Source organism: Giraffa tippelskirchi, chromosome 2 (assembly GCF_054371585.1).
Source record: "Giraffa tippelskirchi isolate mGirTip1 chromosome 2, T2T-mGirTip1v1.2.pri, whole genome shotgun sequence".
Taxonomy (NCBI): Eukaryota; Metazoa; Chordata; class Mammalia; order Artiodactyla; family Giraffidae; genus Giraffa; species Giraffa tippelskirchi.
Window position 1 is genome coordinate 84,676,919 of NC_137276.1, and position 25,030 is coordinate 84,701,948.

At 38.2% G+C, this 25,030-nt stretch overlaps 1 protein-coding gene across 1 annotated transcript in view; it reads left to right on the top strand.

Moving 5' to 3' along the window:
- The window catches only part of LOC145539787 (ceruloplasmin-like), a 36,567-nt gene extending 12,941 nt beyond the window's left edge, over positions 1-23,626 (top strand). Inside the window, exons 9-18 of the mRNA XM_081573912.1 lie at positions 129-340; positions 2,647-2,797; positions 3,395-3,607; positions 6,695-6,902; positions 7,647-7,786; positions 9,648-9,776; positions 15,121-15,227; positions 16,247-16,448; positions 18,872-19,011; positions 23,468-23,626. Coding sequence (XP_081430038.1) covers positions 129-340; positions 2,647-2,797; positions 3,395-3,607; positions 6,695-6,902; positions 7,647-7,786; positions 9,648-9,776; positions 15,121-15,227; positions 16,247-16,448; positions 18,872-19,011; positions 23,468-23,626 — 1,661 coding nt within the window. The remainder of the gene's footprint in view (positions 1-128; positions 341-2,646; positions 2,798-3,394; positions 3,608-6,694; positions 6,903-7,646; positions 7,787-9,647; positions 9,777-15,120; positions 15,228-16,246; positions 16,449-18,871; positions 19,012-23,467) is intronic.
- The last annotated feature ends 1,404 nt before the right edge of the window (positions 23,627-25,030 follow it).

Genomic DNA, 25,030 nt, shown 5'->3' on the forward strand with positions numbered 1-25,030 from the left:
CTGTTCAGCTGTCACCCAAGGTACCACAATGTGAGCAGGACACAGTTCTTGATCTCAGAGATCTCACAGACTAGACTAGGGTACTTTGGGTCCTAGGTCCTATTTCACAAATGTTTCTTTCTTACTAGGTACCCCGTCGCCCTCCTCGTATGTAAATCCTGGTGCAACATTCGTTTATACATGGGAAGTTCCAGTAGATGTGGGACCCACTTCCACAGACCCCAACTGCCTGACATGGTCATACTTCTCCTCAGTAGATTTTAAAACAGACATCAACAGCGGCCTTATAGGGCCTCTTCTCGTGTGCAGAAATGGAAGTCTTGGAGAGGATGGCAAACAGGTTAAGTGATGGGACCTATGTCCGGGTATGCCTTGGCGAGAGGTTTCCTGAAACAGATCTTCAGGAGAAAGGCAGTGTGCAGCGGGCACCTCAACTTCTGTGCACCAGTGTCTCCCAGTTTTACTCTTTCCTCAGCTTCAGACTTGTATCTTCTTGTGCCCAGTGAACTCTGGCATGTTCCAGACACCTTTAATTCTGCTGGCTGTTCTGTTACTTTTTTAAGATTTTTGTTGTTGTTGTTGACCATTTTAAAAGTCTTTATTGAATTTCTTACAGTATTGCTTCTGGTTTTTTATGTTTTGGTGTTTTGGCCATGAGGCATGTGGGATCTTAGCTCGCCTACCAAAGATCAGAACGACATCCCCTGTATTGGAAGGCAAAGTACCAACCACTGGACCACCAGGGAAGTCTCCACTTGACTGTTTTAACTCTTCATCTCCCTCCAGATAGCCACTGCCTGTCCCACCCCTCTCTGAGTCATCTCTTTTCCCTCTATCCTGTGTCTTAGAGAAGGACACCACCAAGCCCAGGACTTTGATCAACAACTCCTTGTTTCTAACCTCCAGCATTGGTCACCGGCTCTCTGATCCCATTGCCTTGTTTGAGGCAGCATCATCTCTTTCTGAATTCCTGTAACCTCCTAACTCCTATCCCTGCTTCCATTCTTCTTCAGTATAGCTCCACATTCCTCCCTTTCTAATCAGATTATAGCACTGTCGACCCTAAAAATCACCCTACAGTTTGTTGGCTCAGAAGGCCACGTATCAGACCCCACGGATCCTTCCAGATCCATGCTCCCCTCGCCACCCACCCCACCCTGCACACTCCATTCTGGTCTTACTGCAAAGTTAGCCGGTTAGTCCTGAGTAAGGATGGCTAGTTCACATCTCTTTGATTTTACCCATCTTCTCTCTGTCTGGAATGGACTTTCCTCACTGTTTTACGTGCTAAAAGGGGAGAATTTTTAATAAAAACTCACACTGAGGGTCCTTTCATTTTCTTCAAACAATATTCCCCAACTAAAGTTAGTTCAAGTTCCCGCAGGTTATTGTAGTTCCTTCTGTAGGTTTCTGTTACAGCACATGTGCTCAGTTACTTCAGTTGTGTCTGACTCTTTGTGACTCCATGGACCGTAGCCCGCCAGGCTCTTCTGTCCATGGGATTTTTCAGGCAAGAATACTGGCATGGGTTGCCATTTCCTTCTCCAGGGGATTTTCCTGACCACAGGATTGAACCTGTGTCTCCTGTATTGGCAGGCAGATTCTTTATCACTGAGCCACCTGCGAAGCCCTGTTTGAGCACTTCCCCAGGCAGTTATTTTTACTGGCCTGTATCTCCCACTAGATTCTAAGTGCCTTGAAACCATAGATAGGGTTTTATTAAATTTTTGGTAACAAACCCAGTCCTCTGTGGCATGTAGTAGGTGCTCAGTAAATGCTTAATGAGTGAATTTCCCTTGTTCTTCACACACAAGTGAATTAATATCCAAGTTCTTTTGTATTTCATGTGTTGAAAAGCCTTATAAGGGCTTCCCAGCTGGCTCAGTTGGTAAAGAATCCGCCTGCAATACAGGAGACACAGGTTTGATCCCTGGGTCAGGAAGATCCCCTGAAGAAGGAAATAGCAACCCACTCCAGTATTTCTGCCTGGGAAATCCTATGGACAGAGGAGCCCGGTGGGCAACAGCCCATGGGGTCACAAAAGAGTCAGACACAATTTAGCAACTAAAGAACCATAACAAAAAAGCCTTACAAATCCCTGGTGTAAATATGTAAAATTGAATGTATATTTTATTTTAAAATATGGCTATGTATTTATAGTCATCTATATAACGAAACTCATATAGCCTCATAATTTTTACAGTATATATAATTTTTCTACTTTATCCAAAAATATAAATATATACATATATTTCTTCATAAACCCTACAGACTTTCCAGAATTGAAAACGTTTTATTTAACTTACTTTTTACAAAGCTTCCAAGAGAAGCCACTATAAACATCTGTGATTATAGTGTTTAGTTTTATACAGTTAAGATATAGGGGGTCCCTAGAGTAAGAGCTTTACATGAAAACAGTGGTAGAGATTTCCCCCAACTTCTTAGTTCTGTGATAAGTCTATTCACTGGGATTCATACATTTGTGTACAAGGTCCATAAGTGGGGAAGTTAATTGAGTAGTTTTTCCAGGAGCATATAAATTCCATTGTACGGGAAATCCTATACGAGGGCTAACCATCTGACTAGATTTTGAATACGTACTATGCATATTTTGTGTCTGTTTATTTTTTCTATTCTCATCCACAGAAAGGAATAGATAAAGAATTTTACCTACTTGCCACAATATTTGATGAAAATCGAAGTTATCTCTTAGATAAAAATATCAGGATATTTACCACAGAGCCTGAAAATGTGGATACAGAGGATCCAAACTTCCAAGACTCTAACAAGATGTATTGTAAGAGAACACTTAACTTAAAAGATAAATGTATTAAGCAGTTTAATTTCACTGGGCCTAAAGAATTATAGATTTTTTAAGAGAAACATATTTTCCCCTCAATGGTTGACTAATATGTTTCATGTTTTCTTTAAATATAATTTCCCAATAAAAATAGTGCCTACTAGGGTGATTATGTTACATTCTATCAAATATTTACCAATGCCTTTTTGGTACTATACATTATTTTAGCTATTGCTAAATATGATACAGAAAAGTCATATATTTCTCTATTGCCAAAGTAATGGAGTGGATAGGTAGGGTGTTTGTCGAGTTGGATGGTTGGTTTCTGAAGACTTTGAAGTGTGGCAGGAAAAAAGAATGGTCTAGAATCTGGAGACTTGGACTCTGGTCTCAACAGTTTCATTCATTAGCTTCATAACACTGAACAAGTCTCTCTGACTTTAGTTTCATCAAATCTAAAAAGAAGGGGTTGGCTTGGGTAATCTTGATATCTTATATGAATGAACTGCTAATGAATAGTCCTTGATTGAGTTCCAAGAGATGTCAAGTACCAATAAATTAAACAATCTTTTCTTTGTCACAAATGTCTTGCAGCCATAAATGGATACATGTATGGAAATCTGCCTGGACTAGATATGTGCTTAGGAGACAATGTTTCATGGCATGTTCTTAGTGTGGGATCAAGTCAAGACTTACATGGGATATATTTTTCAGGAAATACCTTCACTTCCTTAGGATCAAGGGATGACACCATAGTTGTGAATCCCCATATCTCCCAAACACTTCTTATGACACCTGATTCCACAGGTAAGTTGTGGATCTTCTCCATCAGCCTGAAATATGCCCAAACTATGAAAAAGCAATGTCTTCATCTGCACTGAATATTGTTTGTATGGGAAAAAAGGAAGTTATCCAAATAATGTTTAAAAATACTTTTGCCCTGCTCCATTTAATTTATAGGAGTGTTAGTATATCATTTTCCTGTACACAAAAATCCTCTCAGCCCTTTACATTTTTCTCTTCCCAGGTATCAGGCTCTAAATCAATCCATACTTTTCAAAAGCAATGAAGATGCTCTGAAGCATTTTAATTTGCTTTCATTCTATTATCTGCTGCATTTCTTACTCTTCTGTCCATTTGTTTCCCAGGTCTTCCTCCTTCATCTACCTTACTCTTCTCTCTTCTGACTTCCTCTCTTACCCCTCTCCTTGCTAGTTTTGCTCCCTTGGGAAATGTTTTTACTTTAATGAGGTTGACTACTTCTGGCAGTTTTTTAAAGGCACCTTGTATTAGAAAATTGTTAAGGGAATCAGAGCAGCCTCCCCTCTCCTCTGAATCTAATACCCTCATTTATAAAACAGGGATTGTAATAATTTACAATCCACAGAAAGCAATAAACACAATCATATGAGACAGATGCAGTGTAGTAAAGGGCCTGGTATATGTTAGACTTAAAAATTTTAGTATTTTCTTTCATCCTGCAGATATACCTTAACAAAAAATAAAATAAAATAAACAAGCAAACAAAACCCTTTTTGGTCAAAATGTACTAACACCAGTTGAATACTGGCTATACAATAAAAAAGTGAAAGTGAAAGTCGCTCAGTCATGTCCGAATCTTTGCCACCCCATGGACTATACTATACAGTCCATGGAATTCTCTAGGCCAAAATACTGGAGTGGGTAGCCTTTCCCCTCTCCAGGGGATCTTCCCAACCCAGGGATCAAACCCAAGTCTCGTGCATTGCAGGCGGATTTTTTTCCCAGTTGAGCCACAAGGGAAGTCCAAGAATACTGGAGTGGGTAGACTTTCCCTTCTCCAGTGGATCTTCCTGACCCAGGAATCAAACCAGGGTCTCCTGCATTGCAGGCAGATTCTTTACCAACTGAGCTATGCGGGAAGCCCTACAATAAACAAATTACTCTATAAATACCATGGATTTGCATCTTAACTCTTTGTCATATCACAGATTCATCTGACTATATATTTACATTTCAAAAGTTTTTGTTCTACCTTCCAAACAAACAATGCTGGTGATTATAAGTAATCAGAAGATTACTCAGCCATTTTTTTAAAAAAGAAATATTGCCATTTGCAGCAACAATGATGGACCTAGACATTATTATACCAAGTGAAAGACAAATATCACGTGATATCACTTATACATGGAATCTAAAAATGATACAAGTGAACTTCTTTACAAAATAGAAGTAGACTCATAGACATAGAAAACAAACTTACGTTTATCAAAGAGGAAAGGGGGATAAATACACAGTACTATGTATAAAATAGATAAACAACAAGGACCTACTTACAGCACAGGGAACTATATAATATCTTGTAATAACCTGTAATGGAAAAGATTCTGATATATATATATATACATATTACTGAACCACTTTGTTGTATGCCAGAAACATTGCAAATCAACTACACTTTAAAAAATAATATTTTAGAAAGATCATCCAAAAGAAGCAATCACAAGAAAAAAAAAAGGAAGGTCTTTCTTCACCACTTTCTCTTCTCTGCTGTACTCACTCACCTAGTGGCGAGTACTAGTGGCAAGTTATCACCCATTCCCCTCCCACTTCTTCCTCTCCTTTCCCCTGTAGATGTTTCCCTGGTCTTAAAAAAAAGTAGTCTGCTTTTTTCCCTCTCTCCTAAACAGTATCCGCCACAGTAAACACACGGCAGTGTCAAGCGCTGTGCTGCATGGAATCATTGTTTTCTAAACAAATTCTCTTTCCCAAACCCTCTTAGTCTGAAGAGTTTGTTTCTGTGTCAGTCTTCTTCACTCTTTGCCTCCACAAAAAAGTAACAATAACCACAGAAATATGTACAGAGTTGAAAGAGAATGCTAGTGTTGATGAAGGGGATATCAATATTAATAGAAACAAAGTCAGAACATGAAGGGCATAAAATTACCAAAATAAAAGACAGCTGGAATTTAGGTGGAATTTTCTGGCCTGATCCATGCTGGAGTTTGTCGCTGTTGTTGTTGTTGAGGTGATTTGTTTTCATTGTGGTCATTGTTTTGGTTCTTTTTAATAACATATTATTCTGATTTCCTTCAACCTCCGTTCACTAACTCCACACTACCTCTCTGATCCAACCACCATCATCCCTTGTGGGTTATTGTAATATCTTCCTTCTTCCCTTGCCCACTGTAGTCTATTCTCAGCACAACTGCCAGAATGTTCTTATGTCACTCATAGACTCAGAGTTAAAGGTACAGATTTTTCAGTGGCCCACAAGGGCCTATGTGACTTTGTCCCTCATTCCCCACCAATCCTGTCTCCTAGTACCCTCAGTCTTTTTCACTCTAATCCAGACCCCCAGGCTTCTTAGGTGACCTTCAAACACACCGAGCAGACCCTCAGGCAGGGAATTTTGCTATCTATTTCCTCTTCCTGGATTGCCCTTCCTCTGGATCCACCATCTACCTCTTGTGAATCTTTGCCCAAATGTCACTCACCCATCAAGACCTACCCTGATCATCCTATAAAATATTGTTCATTGCCCTCTCCCTCTACACATTCATCCAGAATTCTTGATACTCCTTACACTGTCCTACATTTTCCTTAATCTGTAGCACTTATCACCTTTCAACCCACATCAACTTTACTTACTAGGTTGGTTGTCTCTCTCTATAACACCCTGCAATATAAACCCCAAGGGCAAGAATGTTTACCTATTTTATTCATTAATGTTTCCCAAGTGCCCGGAAATATGCCTGGCATAAAGAAGATACTCAATAAATACTTGTCAAATTAGTGAAAGAATGAATGAACTATCTTACAGTATTTCTCTGGGGGATTTATATCTTATAGATGACTTAGAGAAAAGAAATCTGAATGCAATGCCTTAAGTATTCTTTCCTCATTCCCCTCTAGGCATTTTTGATGTGGTTTGTATAATCTCAGAGCACTATATTGGAGGCATGAAACATAAATACCAAGTGAGGGAGTGTTCAGAGCCAAACCCGGATCAAACACAGTACCAGGAGGCGAAGGTTATTTATATCGCAGCTGAGGAAATTGTGTGGGATTATTCTCCTAGCAGGGAGTGGGAGAGAGAACTGCGTCATCTCCAAGGACAGAAGTATGGCGGTGACTTCCATCTCTAATTGGGCAAGGTTTATTCTGTAGTCCCCCACCCTTTCAGTCTCGTGTGTGTGTGCGTGTTTGTGTGTGTGTGTTTGTTTGTGATGTGCGTATTTATTTGTGTGTGGTATGTGTGTGGCATGTGTAGTTTAGGACACATTCAATTACAAATAACTTCAAAATGTGTGTGTGATGTCTTCAGTTGTAAATGCTTCTAATCTTTCCAAATATTAACATAACTTAATTCTTCTTTGCTGTTTCTGCTTGTCTCTCTTTTCACTTCTTGTCTTCTCTCTTCCTTATGTGTTTTACCATCCAGTCTCACCACTTTAAGGTATAATAAGTATAACTTCAGCTACATTTAACATTTGGAATCAGTCAGAATTTTTTTGTCTTCATTTGTTTCCGGCTATTGCTATTCTTCTTTGAACCTCAAATTGAAGACACTAATTTTTCTTTCTGTGTAAAATCTGATATCTTTCTCTGATTTTCTCTCTATTTATTCATTTGATCAAAACTGAATTTCATCCTAAAAACATGTTTTAAGGTACAGGATGAATATCCAACAATCTTACCAAAAGAAATATATATATTTTTTTTAATGAAATGAATTTCTAAGGTAAAATAGACTCTAGATATTAATAAATTGCATTATTCCAATAAGTTCTTCTATACAAGAATTTGTCTAATTTAATGGTTAAATTAATTAACTTTGTGATTTTTTGTTTTTATTTTCTCAAAGCGAAACAAACATATACTTGGATAGAGTTGAGACATATCTTGGGTCCAAATATAAGAAGGTCGTATACCGCCAATATGATGACACCACATTCACAAATCAAACAGTACGAAATGAAGATGAAATACATCTGGACGTACTAGGTACTGATACACTAAAAGATTGGTTTGGGGTTTGTCATCTTGTCCTCAACCACTGGAAATTGTTGCCTACATAAGGATATTGTCAACTTCTGCCTCAATGGAGAAAAATGCCTAAATTCTAACTTTAATTTGTTTGCTGGTAGACATTTTTATTGGGAAAAGAAAAGTGATTCAAATATTTTTAAATGGAAAACAAAGATACCACAGACAATGAATATGGTTAGTTTCAGATTATCTGGCTTCTTGCACACAGAATCCCAAGATTCTGGGAGGGACCTTAGAAGTAGCATTTAAAGATAATTTCTTTGAAATTAAAACAAATCCCAGAAACCCTCATATAGTTAGGCGGGGGCCTTCTTTGTTTAAATTTAAGTGTTTAAACAGTTAATTGCTCAAGATTTAATTTCATCTTCTGTCTAGGAGTGAGAAAAATATAGCCCATACCTCTACCTTTGACAGATCAGCTAGAAAACTTGTAAGTGCCTCCCAGGCACCCACATGTAGCATTTCTACAAGTCACACAGCATTTCCATAGGTCACACAATGTATTCATTTGTTATGTCAAATGGCATGTCCATACATTGCATAGTGTTTGCAGAGGTCACAAGGCATATCCATACGCCCAAATCTTGTTTCTGGCATGATATCTGTGTGTCTATTGGAGGTCATTTTCTGGCCTGAGAAGATGGATGTGCATGCTGACAAGGAGGAATTTTTACTTTCCTTGGCTCCTCATCGGCCTCTTGGGCTTTGCAACCCCTGGAGGGAGGTCTGTGGTATTCAGTTTCCAGTGCTTTTGAATAGACCCTTCAAAAAAAATAACAGTAGTATATTTGTTTTCTCTAGGATTCTGGCCAAATGCACCAAGATAAATAACACAATATGACCCTCTAGATTCCTTTATTTACACACACACACACACAAAAAAAACCCCCCACTTTTTAGAAAAGGAAAAGCAAGCATAGTGTTTGAGATGGGAGGCAAAGCGGTGCTTTACTTCATTAGTATCTAGTATCTACCAGGTCTCTTTGGGGTTCTGATATTAATAGTCATAGCACACATCTAAGGAGAGTTCTATGTGCTTTATTGTTGTTGTTTAGTCACTAACTGGTGTCAGACTCTTTGCAACCCCGTGGACTGTGGCCCCCCAGGCTCCTCTGTCCATGGGATTCCCCAGGCAAGAATACTGTAGTGGGTTGCTATTTCCCCCTCCAGGGGATCTTCCCAACCCAGGGATCAAACCTGCATCTCCTTCACTGGCAGGTGGATTCTTTACCACTGAGCCATCAGGGAAGCCTTAGTTCATCTCAAAACCATCTCTGTTTCAGAATTTTTAGAGCCACAAATTCAATCTGCCTTCAAATAGAAAGAAGTTTTACAATAAATTATATACCTCCAGCTCTTAGCATGGGATAAAAAAGAGAGTAAAATGAAGGGTCAATTTGTGAGAGATAATAGCCCTGGATCAATGAATACACCTTGCAGTTTCTCCCAATCCTGCACTAGGGTAAAGAGTGGTGGAGCCGGGGGGGAAGAATAAAAGGTTTAAATGGTGAAGTTTGTCAAGAAAGAAAATGTTCCATTTCTGAATTGTGTGTTTTCATAGGCATTAACTAATGCTCATCGAAGTAAGTCTTCTAGAACTGGAGCTCATAAAAATTCTAGGTGTTTTAAATTTTCCAGGCAAAACCCATGTGTCATAAACCAGCAATGGTCCATTTGTTAAATGTGTTTGTGTTTCATTTGGCTGCATGTTAAGGAACATAGTAAGTCACTGTGTATATATACTTAAGAGGGCAGATGACTCATAATTTAAAATAAATAACAACTATCCACCCATTTTTCTTTTTGTATTTCCTAGGTCCTATAATATTTCTCAGCCCTGGTGAGAAAATCTATGTTGTCTTTAAAAATAAAGCCTCAAGACCATACTCTATTCATGCTCATGGAGTGAAAACAGACAACCCCACTGTTGTTACAACACAGCCAGGTACCTGCTTTGGGAGAAAGAAAAGCCCCAAAGCTTTTATGCAGGACTGTGAGGCTAACGGGAGAAGGCAATGGCACCCCACTCCAGTACTCTTGCTTGGAAAATCCCAGGGACGGAGGAGCCTGGTGGGCTGCCGTCTATGGGGTCGCACAGAGTCGGACACGACTGAAGCGACTTAGCAGCAGCAGCAGCAGCAGTGAGGCTAACGTCTGCTCTTTTTTCCCCCTTTCTTTGTTTGTTTCTTTCTTTTGTGAAATACGTACTATATGCCATGCCTTTTTCTTTATTGAGGTATAGTAAGTCAGTTGACTTACAATATTATATAGTTTCAGGTATGCAACATAGTGATTCAAAATTTTTATTAATTATACTCCATTTACAGTTTATTATAAAATACTGGCTTTATTCCCTATGCTGTACAATATATCCTTATAGTTTATTTATTTTATACATAATGGTTTGTATCTCTTAATCGCCTGCTCCTATCTTGCCTTTCTCCACTTCTCTCTCCCCAGTGGTAACTACTAGTTTGTCCTCTATATCTATGACTGTTATTTTTTTGCTACATTCACTAGTGTTTTATTTTTAGATTCTACATATAAGTGATAATATAGTATTTGTCTTTCTCTAGTTGACATTCCATTAAACATAATACCCTCCAGGTCCATCTGTGTAGTTGCAAATGGCAAAATTTCATTCTTTGTAATGGCTGAGTAGTATTCTAGTGTATGAATATATATATATTCATATATATATGAATCTATTCATCTGTTGAAGGACACTTAGGTTGCTTCCATATCTTGGCTATTGTAAATAATGCTGCTATGAACATTGGGGTCCATGCATCTTTTCAAATTAGTGTTTTCATTTTCTTTGGATGTATATCCATAAGTGGAATTGCTGGATCATATAGTAGTTCTATTTTTAGCTTTTTGAGGAACCATTATACTGTTTTCCATAATGGGTTGTTCCAACTTACAAACAAAATCAAAGTTAGATTTAGTTAGAAGAAAAGAAAACATTAAAATCAGAGCAGAGATAAATGAAATAGAGATTTTAAGAGCAATAGAAAAGATCAGTGAAACTGTTAGCTCTTCAAAAAGATAAAGAAAATTGATAAGCCTTTAGTCAGACTCATCAAGAAAAAAGAGAGAGAATGCAAGTAAATAAAATAAAAAATGAAAGAGAACTTACAACTGACACCACAGCAATACAAATTATCACAAGAGATTACTACAAACAATTATATGCTAATAAAATGGACATTCTAGAAGAAATAGATAAATTCCCAGAAATATGCAATCTTCGGAGATTGAATCAGGAAGAAAAATTGAAAACATGAAATGAAACTGAATCAGTTGGAAAAACAACAGCAAAGTCCAGCACCAGATGGTTTCATGGGTGAATTCTACCTAACTTTTAGAAAAGAATTAACACCTATCTTTCTCAAACTATTTCAAAAAATTGCAGATGAAAGAATGCTTCCGAACTTATTCTATGAGGCCAGCATCACCCTGATACCAAGACCAAAGATACCACAAAAAAAGAAAATTATGGGCCAATATCACTGATAAACATAGATACAAAAATCCTCAACAAAATACTAGCAAACCAAATCCAATGATACAATAAAAGGATCATATACCAATGATCAAGTGGGATTTATCCCAGGGATGCGTGCTAAGTCACTTCAGTTGTGTCCAACTCTTTGCAACCCCATGGACCATAGCCTGCCAGGCTCTTCCATCCATGGGGTTCTCCAGGCAAGAATGCTGGAGTGGGTTGTCATTTCCATCTCCAAAGGATCTTCCTGACCCAGGGATCAAACCTGCATCTCTTATGTCTCCTACATTGGCAGATGAGTTCTTTACCACTAGCACCACCTGGGATAGTTCAATATCCACAAGTCAATCAATGTGATGCATTACATCAACAAATCATCAACACACTGAAGACTAAAAGGATATGATCATCCCAATAGATGTAGAAAAAGCTTTTGAAAAATTAAACAACTATTTATGATAAAAAGTCTCAACAAAGTGGGTACAGAGGGAACATACTTCAACATAATAAAAGCCATATATGACAAGCCCACAGCTAACATCATACTCAACAGTGAAAAGCCGAAAGTGTTTCCTCTATGATCAGAAGCAAGACAAGGATGCCCACTCTCACTAGTTTTATTCAACATAGTATTCAAAGTCCTAGTCACAGCAATCAAACTAGAAAAAGAAATAAAAGGAATCCAAAACTGGAAAAGAAGAAGTGAAACTGTTACTGTTCGCAGATGACATGATACTGTACATGGAAAATCCTAAAGCCACCACCGAAAAACTCCTTGGGCTCATCAATGAATCTGATAAAGCTGAAGAATACAAAATTAATGTACAGAAATTTGTTGCATTTCTATACACTAACAACCAAATATCAGAAAGAGAAATTAATGAGTAAATTAATAAATTAATCCCATTCACAATCACATCAAAAAGAATAAACTACCTAGGAACAAACCAACCAAAAGAGGTAAAAGATCTGTACTCAAAAAGTAGAAGACGCTGAGAAAAAAATTGGAAGACAACACAAACAGATGGAAAGATATTCCACTCCCGGAATGAAAACAAACTATCCCACTGAAAATAAACAAACACAGCCAAGTAACTGCTTTGGGAAAAAGAAAAGCCCCCAAGCTTTTATGCAAGACTGTGGGGCTAATGTTCTTTCTTAAATAGGGGTATAGTTCGAGGTGAGAGACATCAGTGGACTAGTAAGGAGAAGGGGGTGACAGAAGATTAGATGGTTGCATGACAACACTGACTCAACGGACATGAGTTTGAGCAAGTTCTGGGAGATGATGGAGGACAGGGAAGCCTGGTGTGCTGCAGTCCATGGGGTCACAAAGAGTTGGACGTGGCATAGCAATTGAACAACAGCAAGAAGGGCCTGAAGAACAAGTTTGAGAGAGAAGTTCCTTTTGCAAATGAAGTTTGCTTCCAGGATAGGGCACTATGTGTATGCAATTTGTGTACAGCTCTCCCACCTCTTTACCTGTCCAGCTGTCAGGTATTTACGCTGTGTTCAATGTCGCCAACTCAAGTGCCAAAGTAGGAGTTGAGTACAAGATGCAGTGTGTGAGGGAAGAGGCAAGGGAAAGAGTTGAGCAGCTAAGGGAGAAACCTCATGTGCTAATCATCATGACATCACCCTGTACAGCATGCCACTCAGCATTCTGAACTCAAAGGAAATAAATACTTTTTAATATAAATGTCCAGGAGGCAGACCCTAAAATGAAGATTTGTGTGCAGACAGTGGTCTTGGAATAAACAACTTTGGGGGAATAAAAAAAGAAAGAAGCAAAATTGGACAGGGAAAAAAGGTTTAACAGAGATGCAACCTCAACAGAAGTCACAGCCACAACTCTGTGAGAAATTTCAAAGATTCGGTAGCCCTCAGCTCTCCTGAGTTGGGGTAAGAGACCTGGCACCTTTGTGTCCCTGCCCAGTCATTGGATGCAGCAATGGAGGACATGGCTGTTGACACCTGGTGGAGTATTTTTCAAGAGGGATATAAAAGGGGCATCCAGAATGTCCTCTTGGAGAAGGAAATAGCAACCCACTCCAGTATTCTTCCCTAGAGAATCCTGTGGATGGAGGAGCCTGGTGTGCTGCTGTCCATAGGGTCGCACAGGGTTGGACACAACTGAAGCAACTTAGCATGCATGCATGCATTGGAAAAGGAAATGGCAACCCACTCCAGTATTCTTGCCTGGAGAATCCCAGGGACAGGGGAGCCTGGTGGGCTGCTGTCTATGGGGTCGCACACAGTCAAATACGACTGGAGCGACTTAGCAGCAGCAGCAGCAGCAGAATGTCCTCTAAAGGTGCCCGTCAAAATAAGTAGTTTTGGGAATCAAGGGTATCAAGGAAAGAGTCAAACTCAGAAGAAAAAAAAGATTTGTGGGGCAGAAAGACTGAAGATAGACTTTGATGATAAGTGAAACATTCCCTTTTGATTTTAAAAGCAGACAGTCCTACCATAGGACCAAGATTAATCTCCTGCCAAGGGAGTTTGCAAGTCAGCACTTTGTTCTGATTAGCCAGGAAAGGATCACATTACATGCATTTCATGAACATTTCTGAGTACCTGCTGTGCCCCTGGACCTGTGCAGTATGCTGGAAGGAGAGGGCTAGTACTAAGATGATTGTTAAAGATTTAGAACTGGGGAGGCTGAGGATGGGGTTGGTTAGTGGAGAAGGAAGACTATGTCACAGGTGCTTGGGAACACCTCTGGAAGGGAGAGATGTAGAAAGATACAGCAAGGGGTGAGGATGGGGACAAAAAGAACTTTCCTGCAAGAGTCAAGAAGATTCAAATTAATGCAAACAGCCTTGGGGGTGGGGAGGGGAAGGAGGTGCATGTGATCCTCAGATTGGAAGGTTCGGAGCTGTGATTCAAAACAATTCTGTCACATTGCAAAGACTGAGTTACCTTCACTACAATAAGTATTTGTTGAACAAATGAATTAGATTTAACAATTGATATTTTTCAATGGCAGAATCACTATAAAGGGGTTTTTTTAAAGATTTATTTATTTTTGGCTGTGCTGGGCTTTCTCTAGTTTCAGTGAACAGGGGCTACTCTCTAGCTGCAGTGCACGGGCTTCTCATTGCGGTGGTTTCTCTTGTTGCTGTAGAGTTCTAGAGCACTGGTTCAGTATTTGTGACACATGGACTTTGTTGTCCCTTGGCACATGGGATCTTCCTGGACCGGGGATTGAACCCATATTCCCTGCATTGGCAGGCAAATTCTTTACTGCTGAGTCATCAGAGAAGCCCCTGTTATAAAGTTTTGATCCTGTAATGCTGAGAACGTAACAACCAACACTGACAGTGACATCAACCTTGCCCTGTGGAGTCAGATAATGTAACACCAAGGGCTTCCATTGCACCCTCTTGTCTAATCCCTAAATTCCCATTTTATGTGCATGAGGAGAAGCAAAGTGAAGTAAAAGTGTTAGTCGCTCAGTCACGTTCAACTCTTTGTGACCTCATGGACTGTGGCCTGCCAAGCTCCTCTGTCCGTGGGATCATCCAGGCAAGAACACTGGAGTTGGTTGCATGCCCTCCTCCAGGGAATCTTCCTGACTGAGCATGAGGAAACAGAAGTCTAAATCGTGTAAACACATTGACTAAGATCACAAAGCAAGAAGCTGTGGAGCCAGGAGTGAAAACAAGGACTATGCTGTTTAATATCTGCATAGCTTTAGGGTTTGTTCATTTTCTGGTTTTCCATAAAGAAATGTGATTTAAAAGATTCTGTTTAAACACATTGCATTTACCTATTTCAGGAGAGATCCAAACATACATTTGGCAGGTTCCTGAAAGATCTGGTCCTACCTCAAATGACTTTGAGTGCATACCTTGGTTTTACTATTCGACCGTGGACATGGTTAAGGTAAACTTCAAATTCCAGTTTTTATCCTATCTCCTCTTAGAAATTATGATGAAAGAAAGGTTTTATTTTTCTTTAAAATAAAATCTCAGTTTTATGTAAACTTTCTAAATACTGCTTAGTTTTTAATTCTACAAAAGTTTGCATTTTTCAAGAGCAAAATAAATTATTACATTATGATTACTTAGATTTAGGATATTTTCCAACATGTTACTGTGGATTGACATACGTATGGAATACATATATATATGGGATACACACATATATATGTACAATTATATGATAATACCCTCTTTATTTCATTGAATAAGATTTAGTTTCCAGAAAATGAAGGATGAAGTTATAAAATTCTGTAATTAGTTACAAATTAATGGGTGCATAGTATTTATCTTTTAAAAACTCTCAACTTGAGATCCAGTTCATTTGTATTTTAAAAAAAAGAGCTCCTTTTTTGGCCTTTTAGTTATTTTTGGCCTACTCTCCACCAAAACCAAGAACAGACACAGACATTCAACCCCAAAAGAAAATAAATATAAACAAACCAGGGATCCCAACTGAAAGTGGCTGCAGGAACAAATGTATCATGGGTGGGGGAGGATCCGAGACCTTTAGACAAGTCTGTCAACCAACTCCATTGCAAGGGAATTCTAATTAAAACCAAAGTTCTGTTTTTTAATTAAAATTTCAAAGATAAAGCTAAATCCACTCAGGAATGTGTCTAAAATCCCTTTCAGGAGTTTGTTGCTCACTTTAGACCTCAACTCTAATGAGTGAGATGATCATTTTTTTTTCTAATCAAGAATTTAGCAAGGTATTTGTGGAAATTCTGATTTGAAGAAAAAGAAAAAAGGAAAAGAATTTAGCAAGTCAAATATTGTTTCTTATGCTCAGAGTTAGAATCCTAATCATTCAAAACTCAGGATCTAACCTCACTCAAACTAAAACTTGTTCCCACTCTTTTCCTTGTTTGGGGGAGTTTTTTAGTTGTAGACACAGTTCATCATCTTGCTTTGTCTCTCCAGGATCTTAATAGCGGACTGGTAGGTCCTTTGATTGTATGTCGAAAAGACACCAAAGAAAACATAGTTCACCGTGTTCTCTTCTTCATGACTTTTGATGAGAATGAATCCTGGTACATTGAAGAAAACATCAATACCTATGCTCGAGAACCAAACCAAGTAGACAGGAATGATATTACTTTTAAACGAAGCAACAAAATGCATGGTAATGTCCACTCGCTAACTCATTGACTGGCGCCTACAGGTGGTTCTGCCCAAAGGTAATAGATAAAGGTTTGCATCCGTCACTCTCAGCACAGTCTAAAGAACACAATTGATAGAGCTAGGGCGCAGATCACATAGACCGGGGGCTAGCAAACCTTTTCCATCAGGGGCTGGATAGTAAAGAGTTTAGACTTGTAGACCCTAGGGTCTCTGCCTTGAACTCTTCTACTCAACCCTGTGACACAAAAACACTCACATGTAAGTGAGTACTTACACGCAAATATAAGTGGCTTCAAGTCAGTAAAACTGCACTGGAAATAGTATTTCACACAATTTTCGCATCAGGAAATATTATTTTTTTGATTTTGTTCCAACTGTTTAGAAGTTTAAAAACCAATCTTTGCCCATGAGCTGTAGAGAAAAGGACAGTGAGCAAGCTGGAGTTGGCACTCAGGCTGTAGACCTCTGTCCTAGCAGCATGGTGAATTCTAATGTCCCTGGAGCCCTGAGGACAATGTAAAGCTGAGGATATCAGCTAACATTTCCTGAAGGTCTGACTTCACGCTCTAAAGCACTGTCCAAGGCCTTGAGGAGATACAAAAGCCATAAGGTGGATCATCTTGGGTCATCTCTCAATTGTTCAGTGTGTTGCCATAGTAAAAGGCTGACTCAAAGGGGTGCTGTGACAGGATTATAAATAGTGCTGTGTTTTAAATTCTTATTTGGGAGGTCAAGAAAGGTTTCATGAAGATGAGGAGAACTTTGAGTATTTAAAGATGCCTAGGAGCCTCTCTAGGAGAAAACAAAGGGAATGACCTTCCAGGTGGATGGAAGAAGGTAAGCTAGGTCACAGAGCACCCGGAAAGAAAAAGCCATCAGTGTGGGGAATGAATACGCTGTTAAGAATTTAAACTTGATCTAAACCAGGGTTTCTCAAACTTGACACTATTGACATTTTTGGTTGGATAACTCCTCGTGGGGGAGCTGTTCTGTGCATTGTAGGATGTTTAGCAGGAGCCATACTCCTGACCCCCTAGATGCCAGTAGCCCTTCTCTTCAAGTTGTGAGAACTAAAAAAATGTCTCCAGACACTGCCTCCCTTGGAGGAGAAAATCCTATTGAGAACCACTATGCTAAAGGTTTTAAGAGCACTGAGCCAGAGAACAATAGAAACAGATGTGTGTTTTCGGAACAATTCTGGCACACGTGCTCCAAGTGTGGTCCGTGAACCAGTAGCAGAGGCATCCCTTCAGAGTTTGTTAGAAATGCAGTGTTTCAGCCTTCACACACCCGGTGGATCACAATCTGCATTTTAACAAGATTCCCAGCCATGTGCACAATGAAGCTTGAGAACCACTGATCGAAAGCAGTGTCTCAGTGTCTCCTAGTTTTTTCCTATTACTTCCCTCCATCAGCTAAAAGTATCAGCCCAGCCTCCATAGATAAATGGTTATTAATTACATACAATATGTGTGTGCCTGTGTGCTCAGTCGTGTCTGACTCTTTGCAACCCCAGGGACTGTAGCCCACCAGGCTCTTCTCTCCATGGGATTTCCCAGGCAAGAACACTTAAGTGGGTTGCAATTTCCTCTTCCAGGGGATCTTCTTGACCCAGGGATGGAACCCATGTCTCTTGTGTTTTCTGCACTGGCAGGAGGATTCTTTTACCACTGAGCCATTTGGGAAGCCCAAAGAAAGGGCTTCCTGAATTAATTATGTATTTGTGTCACTGCAATAATATATTCCATGTGTTTACAAAGACAGACACAAAATAGAAAAGGAAAAAGAAGGAGATATAGTTTTTTATCTTAATATTTTCTTCCTATTACCCATTGGAAGCCATATCTAGTGAGGATTAAAGAGGGGGCAAGACAAGACCTCAGGCAAATGGCCATTCCTGGAGAAGAAAATGACAACCCACTCCAGTATTCTTGCCTGGAGAATCCCATGGACAGAGGAGCCTGGTGGGCTACAGTCCATGGGGTCGCAAAGAGTCAGACAAGACAACCTAGTGACTAAACAACAAATGGCCATTCCAGTCATACTCATGACAGGTCATGAAGGAAATGGGATCACACTGCTAATGTTCTAAGCCTATTGAGATAATTTCAAGTATGCTTTAAATTTATAGACCTATTCAAGTAGCCACCAACTTGTATCCTTAGTTGTGAATTGTTCTAGAACAACCCAATTATGTTAAAGTCAGTGCCTCATTTCCTCGGGCAAGGAAAAACTCTTCAGCATCATACACACCCATGAAAAGGTGGCTTGGTCATGTTTAACAGCATCCTTAGGCTAGCTTGAAAACCCTCATGGCCTCTGAAAACATCAAGGTGCTTTCTATAAGGTGTTTTTTAAAAAACATATTATTTCAAATCCTTGTCGAATATAACAAACTGTGTTCCTCTCCCCTCCCCCCCACAGCAATTAACGGAAGAATGTTTGCAAATAACCAAGGCCTGGTATTTCATGTGGGGAGTGAAGTGAATTGGTATCTGATTGGCATAGGGGATCAGTCTGGCCTGCACACAGTTCACTTTCACGGCCACAGCTTTGTCTTCATGGTAAGAGGCCTGGGCAGCTCCTTTTAATTACTAGAGTACCTTGTTATTGGGGCAGCATAGAAAGATAACAGGATGAGAAAGGAAATGACCATGCCAGAACGCAAGTTCGTTACATACAATCTGCAGTATGTCTGATGCAATAGTTATATATTTAGCTCTTTATATCCTACAGACATTTGAGAAATGCTTCTAAATACATGAACTGTGTTTCTTACTCTATTCTGATGTTTCTCAATAAGTAAATAAAACATCTATAATTATCTTTAGTTTTACCCCTCTTTCCCAACTTATCTTTTTAATTTTCAAACTCTCAGTCACATAAAAGAAAAATACCTTGAACACTCCTATACATTTTTGCTGCGTTTGCTTTCTCTCTGTTTTTTTTTTTTTTCTGAATCCAACTGAAGGTAAATTGCAAACATCATGACTCTTCACTCCTAAATACTAAAACATGTGTATCCTAAGAATGAAGACAATCCTGCCTCAACCACAATAATATTGTCCTATCCTTTAAATTAACATTCATTGAATAAAATAATCTAACATACAGTCCATTCAAATATCACTAGTTGGTCCCAAAATGCTAGTTGTAATGGTTTTGCTTTTAATCCCAGATCTAATCATTTATACTTAGCATTTGGTTATCATTGTCACGGTGGTTTTAGTCACTAACTCGTGTCCGAGTCTTGCAACCCCATGGACTATAGCCCACCAGGTTCCTCTGTCCATGGGATTTTCCAGGCAAGAATACTGGAGTGGGGTGCCATTTCCTTCTCCATGGGATCTTCACAATGCAGGAATCAAACCCAGGTCTCCTGCATTGCAGGCAAATTCTTTGCCAACTGAATATCTTTCCTAAAATCAGGATACCTTATGACTTTTATTTCCCTAATCTTTCATGATATTTCATTTTTGAAGAGTCCGGGCCAGTTTTGAAGAATGTGCCATATTCTGTATTGTTCTGATCATTTCCTTGTGATTGGATCCATGTCAAATCCCTTTGGCAAGAACACTACCTAGGTGATGCTGTGTACTTCTCATATATAACATCAAGAGGTACACAGTGTCAACAGGTCCTAATACTGTGAAGGCTAAAGTTTGATAACTTTCTGAAGGTGATGGGTACCATTCTCCCCATTTTGAAAGTATCACTTTCCTATTGTAACTAATAAGTAATCAGTGAGGTCATTTTTATGTAGTTTATTACAATAGTTTTTCATCTTATAGTTTAAAAAGTATCCATTGATGATCCTTGCCTGACTCAGTTTTTCTAATGGGGATTCCAAATGGTGACTTTCCAATTCTATGATTCTTTTAACATTTGCTATAAAATTAAAATATGGAACTAGGTGTGAAGTGGCTTAACAGTATCTTTATTTTATTATAACTATATTGCCATCTTTTTCTACTTTATGATTTCTTAGTTTCCTTTTATCTTCTGTCTGAATTGCTTCCCATCACTCTACCTGTCATACTTCTTTACAGTTGTTTTTACTGACCATTTTTGATGGCTATTTCTCTAGTTTATTATAAGCATTTTCAGTTTTATCCTTCCTCTATCTCCAAGTTAGTATCATTTATTTACTTAGAGAGCTTTCTCTTTATTCTCTCATCCTAATCCCTTATATAAACATTATTGTGCAATGGAGGATCAATTATATTTTTTGCATTTGACACCTCAAACTTCTAATCTAACCGCTTGGCATGATACAGTCTGTCTTTTACACATTTATAGAAGTTTCACATTAAGCTTTCCTGAATTCTAGATGCATTCCGTTCATAGTTTCTTTAATGCTTTGGGTCTATCATAGAAATAAATGATTATGTACAACTTAATTTACACAAAGCTTGATTGGTGTGTTGCTTTCTTTCCTTTAATAAAAAAATTCATTCCCCATAAATTTTTTTTGCTTAAAAACTAATTTTATTATAGGGAATTTTATATAATAAAGTACACAAAATAATATAATGAATCTCTTTATCCATTCCCCAGGTCCAACAGTCTTGACATTTTCATGCTTCCATCTACACTCCTCATATTTGTTAAGGAAAAACCTAGATAACAGGGTTGTTATTAAGTTCTTAGATGTTTATATTAGACTTTAAAAATTAGAATAAAAAAGATTAAAACCCAGTTATAGTTTTTTACAGTGTACTTTTGTTCAGTTCAGCAATGCCTGTGATATACCTAGAACCATGCCAAGTGCTAGTGGAGATGAAATCAAAGTTATCTTTCAGGAGCTACATTTACATAAATGATCACAGTATAAGGTGTCAAATTAAGTGGAATTTATGGCAACACTTCTATAGTGATGATTATAGGTAACCTTTAAGTTTTTATGTGCCAGATGATACGCTTAGTGTTTTGCATGGATTTTTCATTGAACCCGCACAACTTTCCCATGAAAGATGTACTATTTTATCACCATTTTACAGGGAAATGAAGAATGAACAAGATAAAGAACTTTCCTACAAGCAAGAAGTGTTAAACTTAGTATTTGAACCCATGGCTCTCACTCCAGAGCCCCTCACTCAACCTGTTCACAAAACTGCCTCCCTTTAGAATGATCCAGTTTGTACCATGCAGACTAGTATCACAAATTATCAACCCTAGCCGCCCATTCTAAACTCATCACAGATGGACACTAGTAGTCTTTCCCTTCCCTTGAGGTTGAATTTATCTTTATTTTTTAAAATTTTTTCATTGGAGGACAATTGCTTTATAGTGTTATATTGGTTTCTCCCATACAACAACACGAATCAGTCATAATTATATACAGAGTGAAATAAGTCAGAAAGAAAAAAACAAATATATATTAACACACGTATATATGGAATCTAGAAAAATGGTACTGAAGCTGAATTTAATTACTCCAGCAATGATCCAGCTGCTGGGATCTACTCCCTGGGACATCTAGAGACAGCAGAGCAACCCTCTGGCGTTACTAACTGGGTCTTAGGACAAACCAGCCAGTCACTTCCTATTCCCTAAGGCTATGATTTCCTTCATATATATTTCCAGGTATATATGGTACATTTCTCAGTACCTTGTGCATGCCTTGGACATTGTCAGTTCATTTAAATTGTTTCATATTGTTACTTAAATTTTCTGACATCTTAGAAATGTATCCATGTCATCCTTATTATTGTCACCTTTGATGCAAAATTAATTTGCCTAAATAGCAATGACTTAAGGCCCCACTCTGCCTCCAGTGGGAGATGGCTCAGCCTTCCTCCTCTCTACTTTCCAGTTTCTCCAGAGAGTTTTAAGAGCCTAAATTTCTTCTAGCCATTTACAACTCTCACTTCCTGCATCTGCTCAGCTTCCTGCCTTCTCCCTTAACTCCTGTAGCGGGTATTTTCTCATCTCTCTGAGCAGCTCCAAATTGGAATACCCCCCCATTACTTAAGATTTACCTGTGCAAGCATAAAAATCAAGTACATTGTGGGTCATAGATTTCAAGTGAAATTTTGGGGGTAAGTTAGAGGGGTTTTATTATTATTATTATGCAGTGAAAATGTTACTGTTGTTATCAGTTGACATTAAATGTCCCTGTTTTTAATTTTCCTTCCACTATGAACCTCTGGCTCTCTGGCTTTTTACTCTCACTCTCAATACTTCTTTCTCTGCATTCTTCCTCTCCTGACTCTCTTTTCTCCTCTCCTCAAATTATTCTGGATCCCATCATGAGCTGCACTGTCCAACACATCCCCCACCCTCCAAACACCTCCCATCTATCAATATTATGCAGAGAAATTCACTCCCTCTTACTCTTTTTCTAATCCATCCAAGCTAGGCCTTGCACTTGATTTATCAAAATCAAAGTAGCCTACAGACAAGATAGTCTCCTAAACCTCAGGTTTTCTGTTTAGGGAAGAAATTAGCCATTAAGCCCTCAGCCTTTGGGCTCAACCCCAGAGAGCAGAGATGTGGCTCCTCTCTTTCCTGAAACTGAGTGTTCCTGATTAGTTCCATCTTGAAAAATGATCATATTCATGTCACCAACATCCCTAGTTAGAAGTATTTCAGTTAGAACCTTTGGGATTTGTGAAACTGATGTTCTCTGAAATCTGGAGCACTCTGTATGAGACGCCAACAAGGTATCTAAAACCTATACTGACACAAGCACCTTTTTAGAGCAAGATGATTTTCCTGTGGGCTATCGCTAAAAACCCTGGGACTTCCTTCACCAAACTCTCAGTTGTTTTCAGAGGAGATGTTCAGTGGCACCTAATGCTTTCTAATCATCATCTGATACAGTATATACAAGAGAGGAGTTATAGCAAACGGTAAGTTGTGTAAACCAGGAGAAAGTGAAGGACAGGGAAACCTGGGGTGCTGCAGTCCTTGGGGTTGCAGAGTCGGACACGATTTAGCGACCGAACGACAACAAAAGGTGTAAATAACAGATATCTCTTACAAAGCTATTTAATTGTGTTTTGTCTTTTTGTTGAGGACATGGGAGCGTTTCGCTCTGATGTATATGACCTCCCTCCTGGGAGCTATCAAACTGTAAAAATGTATCCAAGAGATGTTGGAATATGGTTATTTCATTGCCATGTCAACGTTCACATCGGTGCAGGAATGGAAAGCGTTTACACTGTAATCGAGTGAAAAGGTATGCCAAATTCATTAGAAGTGATGATATTTAAATAAATTCAGTGTTTAGATAAGGATATCTGATCTACTGAATATTTACATGTACAGTAATCAAAGATTACTATTTTGATGTGACCAAGATAATCTAGCTTATTTTCTTTATTAAATTTAGGTAAACTGTATCTAATCTGATAAAAGATATTTTAGAGTTAAATGTAATTTCTAGATTCCTATAATATCTGCATCAGGAGTTGAACAGATAAGTACATGAAGGTGAAATACAACTGACTGCTGAACCTATAAAGATATATAAACTTGTTTATAATCAAATCACTTAATATTGTATTTAGACAACAATAAGATATTTTTGAATAAGAAAGGCATCAATTTGGCAAGGTTTTTTTTCACTGATAGTATCAATAACAGTGTGGGGAGAGGGTCATTGCACATACTTTGGTGGAAGTATATACTGCTTCCACAGTTCTGGAAAGAAACTATTAATAAATAACAATTCTAATAATTTCATTTTCACATTCAAGTGACATTTTCTTTTCTCTCATTCTCATCTCCCCCTTCTCTGATACACTTTATTAGCAACTTTATATGAAAATATTGTCTTTGTTACTGAGATTTTGATCAGTTCCTTGGCTACTTAGACTATTCATGAAGTCATTATCCTTTGGTCTTTTGACAGAATGATTCTAATATTTTGACTCAGTGATTTTATGTGACAGTTGCTCTCAGAAAATTATCAGCAATACTGAAAAATATCTGTCATTCTGTTATTTTGTGCTGGTGGAAAACTGAAAATTAAGAAATCATCTTCTATAAGTTTTGCTACATTTATTATCTGAAGTATTATCCCATTTTAAAAATCATGCCTTAAAGTTTTAATGGGAAAATGCTTGTAATACAATACTAAGTGGTTAAAGTAGTCTACAAAATAGTATTTGAAATATAATCCAAATTATATATATATAATAGATATATGTACATTAACAGAAATGTTAACGGTAACTCTCTCTAGGTGGTTAAATTCTGAGTGAGGTTTATTTTCTTCTTGTATGTTTCTGCTTCTGCTGAGGTTACTTTTAAAATCAGGAACACTATTGAACATATATATCTCATACACTATTCAAAATATGCTGTGCTACTCTTGAGTTCTATGGGATCCTCTTTGAATTTAAGGACCACATTTCTCACAAAACCAAAGATGTATTAGCTCCAAAGATAATTGTTACCTACAATAAAATATTAATATCAAGAATAATATTATTAACACAGTAATAGTAATTATTACTCTTATTCCTATAATCATTCATATTCATTCTTTTTTAATTGAAGTATTGTTGATTTACAGTGTTGTGTTAGTTTCAGGTATACAGCAAAGTGATTCAGATATACATATATTTAATACAT